The 6,039-nt window shown below is 38.8% G+C and overlaps 1 protein-coding gene across 1 annotated transcript in view; it reads left to right on the top strand.

Annotated features, from left to right (window-relative positions):
• The first annotated feature begins 57 nt into the window (after positions 1–57).
• Positions 58–6,039, top strand: part of TUBE1 (tubulin, epsilon 1) — a 14,673-nt gene continuing 8,691 nt past the window's right edge. Inside the window, exons 1-6 of the mRNA XM_008935723.1 lie at positions 58–82; positions 156–229; positions 1,240–1,292; positions 3,839–3,896; positions 4,488–4,603; positions 5,637–5,758. Coding sequence (XP_008933971.1) covers positions 58–82; positions 156–229; positions 1,240–1,292; positions 3,839–3,896; positions 4,488–4,603; positions 5,637–5,758 — 448 coding nt within the window. The remainder of the gene's footprint in view (positions 83–155; positions 230–1,239; positions 1,293–3,838; positions 3,897–4,487; positions 4,604–5,636; positions 5,759–6,039) is intronic.

Here is a 6,039-nt window from a genome sequence, read left to right as displayed (position 1 = left end):
CGGGCGAGGCTTCTGGGGCCCAGTTCGAAACGGGAGGCGGCAGGGACGCGCCCCACCATGACCCAGGCTGTGGTGGTGCAGGGTAAGGGGTCGTGGCGCCCACAGCCCTCGCCGTGCCTCACCCCTGCTTCACCCCCGCCTCTCTCCCTTTGCAGTGGGCCAGTGCGGGAACCAGGTGGGCCGCCGCTTCTGGGACCTGGCGCTGCGGGAGCACGCCGCCGTCAACAAGGTAACGGCGCCGCTCCCCGCCCTCCCCTCCTCGGCCGGCACTCCTCCCCCACAGGCCGGCGTGAGCGGGTCCGAGGCAGTCAGTGGAAACAGGGTTGTGCAATGCAGCTTCTTTGCCACTGGTAGTACAGCAAAATAACAGCCCACCCAAGCCCACCTTTGTTTTTCCTGTTAGCATACGCCATGCAGTGACTTACCGTGCATTTGTACCGTACAGACCGAAGCAGCAGCGTTAAAAGGACATAGGATTGTGGTGCATCCCCTGAACAAAAATACACCCTTCTTGCCATGGCTGTAAGGATACGATTTCATGGCAAACGCTGTATTGTTAACAAATAACAATGAGTGGTCCTTCTAAGTGCCCTCTACTGAAGCAGCAGTAAAAGGGATGACTTTCCCATGCATTTGGGAGAGTCTCTTGGATTTAGTGTTGCAGGGAACACCAACTTTCAAATTCTTCTTCATCTGGTCTGTGGTAAGCGGTCTGTAAAATAATAATGCCAGGTCTCTTTAGCTCTATAGTGTGGTAAGTAATTTCCATGCCACCACTCAGCAGGGAGTTTTATTGGGTCAGGAATAACTGATACAGTTTGGCGTGTTTTCCTTTCCACAGAACTTAACAACATTGGTGTCATGAACGTGGAGTCCGTGATGAACTGGATGTTGTATCAGTGATGAACTGCGTCAGCTAAACAGCAGCTATTCAGTTTAAGAATTGTACTGGAATGCTCAATAAAATCCTAAATCTTTAGAAATTAAGAAAGAGTAGTTGTTTAATCTTATGCTGAAAAATTAATTTCCTAGTTATATCCTCCTGTCAGTTTTTAATATCAAGCCAATGCTTCAATGGAATGTTCTTTTTTAGAGCTGACTAGAGCTAGTTGTATTTCTTTTAGTGGGGACATTTGACAGGTGACCTGTAGAGGTCACTTCCAACTTAAATGACTCTATGAAAAAGCACTGAGAATTTTGACGTTACACATCATCTTCTCTCATGTTGTTTCCTTTTAGAAAGGAATTTATGATGAAGCATTAAGCAGTTTCTTTAGGAATGTAGACACAAGGTAAGTCTTCTTATCAAACAGGTCGTGAACATAATGCAGTAGATCAACAATTTTAGTATTTTCTTTTAACCAAACGTTTAGTTTTCTTTGATTTAGGTCATATTTAGTTTGTGCTAGAAAAGGATTTTGCTTTTTTGGATTCTCAAAAATTACCTTTACATATTAACTATACTTCATTAGTTAAAGGTTTTGAAAGTATTTGTGTTTGTTTTCCTTTTGTGCCAAAAACGGACAGTCAGGATCTGATACCTTTTGAATCATGATCAGGCTGCAAGCCCTCTGAATACCAATTTAGCAGTACTTCTTGAAGAGTTGTGACAGTAATTGTACATAAGATAGTCAGAAAAGGTTATGTCAGTTTTTAAATCTCTTTTATCTGACTAGTTTGTTACATAAAGAGTAGTAGCCATGGTTTGTCTTTTTAAGTTAACCAATTCATACCGTAACAGCATATTATTGATGGATATTGCTGTTGAATTTTAATTCACTAAAAAGCATTCGACCAGCCTCTGTTTTCTTCCACTGTAGGGCAAGGCTGCAACACAGCATGCAATTTATCTAAAATTATAATGGTAATAATTGGTTTGTTTCAAATTTTACCTCCCTGGAAGAACATGCAAATGTGTTGGAGTTTATCATTGTCATTCCTTGTGGGCATTTCCTAGAATATATTTTTCTTTTTTTTTTTTTTCTCCCAAGAAAATCTGGTTGTAAACAATGTCTGTTTCTGTATGTGCCAGACTGCCAGATGAAACCACCAAATTTATAACTGATAGGTTGGCTGCAATAGAAACATCTGTTTTCTTTCTGTAAAGTGGAAAGACTTACTTCACTGAATACAGTAAAGTTTCAAGGAAGATTCCCCTACTTAGGAACCAGAAGAATTGTTATTCAAATCTCATCTTTTCCAGGAGCTGTTTATTTTTCTGTTGAAATAATTCCTACTTTTAACTGTAGCCTTGAATGACAGTTTAGTTAGGGAGGGTCATTTCAAACTCTGCTGCTCAGGCTGGCTCAGGCTGTGAGGTTTTGGCCTTTTGTTATTGTTGAGGGGTTTGTTTTAGTTTTAGTGGAAAGAAGTATTTAACCTCCAGGTCATTGCAAGCCTGAAACCTTATGATACAGAAGTGAAAACTTCAGTCTTCGCCATGCCACATCACTGTTCAAAATAATCCAGATGGGTTATCCTGTCAGAAACAGCTATCAACAACACTCTCGCAGAATGAGACAGACTTCTTTTTCTGTTATGGTGGTTATTAAACTAGGTAGTATTGGAAAGGTGCTTATGCATATGCATGGTTTTATAAGCAAAGCATGTGTCATAAGCCTAGGGGATTCTAGCAAACACAAGGATTTTTTTCAGCACTTGAATAAAAGTGATTGAAAGTATGGGCTGGCATGAAAGGCTACAAAGACAATAGTCAGGGAAAGATATGTTGCTTTGCTTTTGTTTATGTGTTTTTGTTTGTGTTTTTTTCTTTTTCCCCAGAGCTTTGTTAGTCCCTGAATAGAAATAGAACTTCTAGCTGGATTTAGTGGTGCTATAGTCCGCTCATATAGGGAGTTTTGTGGGCTAGAGGAATCACATGAATACTGCAGGCTCCTGTGAACTGATCAGCAAATGAGAAGTGTCTGGAGAGCTTCTTTGAGTGAGAGGGTGGAAGATCCTTGAGGAATCCAGTGCAACCCCATATACTCTTTTCCTCTTACTCCTGATGGGACTAAGCATGGTCAGAATGTCTGTGCTGTAGCAAATTTCAGCTGATGTTTGTGGATTATTGTGGCTTAATGTAGAATAGTCTAAGAAATGCTTTAAATTTAGGCTTGACCAGACCCTAAAACAGGTAAATAATTGAGTGGAAAATTAGATCTGTCTTCTGGTATGCCTGCCTTTTTCCCCCGTGTTGGTGTCATTTGACCAGATCACAGTATGTCATCCTTTGAGTGCAGAAGCATCAGCGTTTGTTATGGAAAAAATGTGATTGTGCACAATGCATAGTCCCCTAGGCTGGCTCAGTACAATCAATCCTGAAAAAAAAAAAAAAAAAAGAAAATTAGGCTGTGCCAGCTCAGCATGATTTCCAGACTGGTAAATCTTAATGGCAAAGTCAGTCAAGCACAGCACTGTGCTGGTGCAGTTGATCCAGCCTTCACACCTTGAGCGGCAGTGCGCTGCTCTTTGGGGTGCTGGGCTCCATTCTATGATGCAGATGTACCACGTGCTGGGCAAAAGATAATCCTTGCAGGTTTTGGCAGTGCTCATAGAATTACCAGAGAGCAGAAGCTGTATCTGAGAGTAAACTTTCAATGCTTATCTTTCCATCTTCCTGAAGTACTGTGTAGGATATTTCTGACTGAGATTGCGTCCTGTAATTGGATTACTTTAGAGAATTACAAGGTCTTTCTTAGTAGGATGTTTCTGTTTGTTTCTTACATTGTAACAGTCCTCTGAACATGAAAGATTAAAGAAGGAGTTTTATTCTGACATATATCGCCTTATTCTTGTATTCTATTATGATTCTAAGCTTGGATTTTTTATTTTTCAGAAGTGGTGATGATGGTCCTGATATTTACGAAGGAAAAATCTGCTCTTTAAAAGCACGAGTAAGGGAATCTATGAAGGGCATTCTTTTTACATTGCATATTTACATCCAACTGTGTAGGAATTTTCATAAGGTCCTTATAATTGCATATATTTTAAAATGCTACTTTGAATAGTAAAATTCCTAATAGTAATTTTTATGGTTCAGTGGAATAATGCAGTTTGCTGCCAGTCTTGTTGAGTAATGTAAGTTATAATTTTAATAAAATTATTGTAGTTGTTACCAACCAAGTTTTTATTTCAGTTTTCTAAGGAGTGGGTTTCTTTCAGCCACTGCAATGGATTAAGAAGCAAGAAATGCAGAACATAAAAATGCTTTGATTTCTTTATTCCTAAGTATTGGAGTAAAATATTATAAAAATTTTAACAAAATTACATTTTCTGAAACACTGTCCTATTGAGTGACTTCTAGCAAATCAGCCAAGGTGAATCTAGTTGGTCTCCTACTTAACAACTGAAAAAAAGAAGTTTCCCTGGAGTATAATAGAAGCAACATATATTTTATATTGTAAATAATTTGATATTTCTTTTTGTGATTGATTCAAAGGGTGGTTTGCTTACTGACTGAATTTTCATTCTTTCCTTTCTCAAAGGCACTGTTGATTGACATGGAGGAGGGTGTGGTAAATGAAATTCTGCAGGGACCATTGAGGGATGTGTTTGATAGCAAGCAGCTTATCACAGATGTTTCTGGTTCAGGAAACAACTGGTGAGAACCTCTTCAGAAAGCATTTCTTAGCAACTAATTAGATGGCATTTGAAAAGGGAAATGATAGCAGGAGCTTTCTGGTTTGCTCTGCACCTGGGGAGCAGCAGCATATTACCAGTAAACTTTGGAGTCACAGTTGCCTGGAGGAGAGCTTTGAAAAGCCTTTCATAGGAAGATAAATCTGCTGATATATCATTTTGTCTATTTTTTCGTCCTCTTTTTTGATTTTCTTTTTCAAAAGAACATGCTTTTTATTTTTATTTCTTTGGTATTCAACTGTTTCCATTGCTCAGTCAAAGCCATAATCTAGTTTCAGACTGTGCAACTAGTGTGGAAATGAGATACATGAACAAATGCACTTCTGATTTCCAAGCACCAGAGTCTGGCTTTTTAAATTACATTACCAAAAAGAGAAATTCTGAAAAAGATTGATTAACATAATGAATTCCAAATTTTCACCAAGACCCTACTGTGCCTCTGATGATATTCAGTGCACTACAGGCTGAAAAGCACATCATCAGCCAATGTCCCGAAAGAGAGTGCAATACAGGGTGTGAAGCATATTGTGATCCATCTAGCAGACAGGTTGTACTGAAAATGATCTGTTTGGGTTTTTGTTTTTTTTTTTTGTTTGTTTGTTTTTTAATACTAATAGCAACTGATTAGCGTACTGAAAGGAAGGTCAATACACATTACAAAAGGAGTGAAATAGTAAGGAGTGTATAACTTTCATCTCATAATTACAATTCGATCATCCAGTGAGGGAGTTTATTTCCTTATTGTTGTTAAATAATATTGCACACTCCAAACCTGTGAACTTGGTGCTGCTTGCATCCTCAAAATTAAAACCATAGCCTGACTCTCATATTTTCATCAGGTAGTCACAGCTTACCAGCTCTCACAAATGTGATACTGTACCCAGCTTTGCACTCTGAACTCTAAAATGTCTGATAGGAGGAGTTAAATAAAATAAAATAAACCCTAGAGATTAATTGTTGGAGGCTTTTTTTAAAAGTGCTTTTCATATCCTCAGGGCTGTAGGTCATAAGCTATATGGCTGTCAGTACCGGGAAAACATTGTGGAAAAGCTGAGGAAAGCCGCAGAACACTGTGACTGTCTGCAGTGCTTTTTTATAATTCATTCTATGGGAGGTGGTAAGTAATTTCATTACAGTTAATATGATTGCCCCAGCCACAGCTGAAAATGAAAAACCTGAATCTTGGAAAGATCAGTGTAATAATTTACATGATTTAGAATGCAGAATAAAAATAAATTAACACAGTCCAGTAAAGTAGACCTGTAATTATTTATTATTTGTTCTCTAAGAGCACTGAGAAGCCCTAATCATGAACCAAGGTAAGTGCTACTCAACAATACAGCTGATCAGAAGGGACAATGTCCTCAGAACACAGATATTGTTGTAAGCATATTATTT

Source organism: Merops nubicus, unplaced genomic scaffold (assembly GCF_000691845.1).
Source record: "Merops nubicus isolate BGI_N331 unplaced genomic scaffold, ASM69184v1 scaffold11982, whole genome shotgun sequence".
NCBI classification, from domain to species: Eukaryota; Metazoa; Chordata; class Aves; order Coraciiformes; family Meropidae; genus Merops; species Merops nubicus.
Note: the sequence above shows the minus strand (reverse complement) of the source record. Positions and strands in the feature narration are given on the sequence as shown.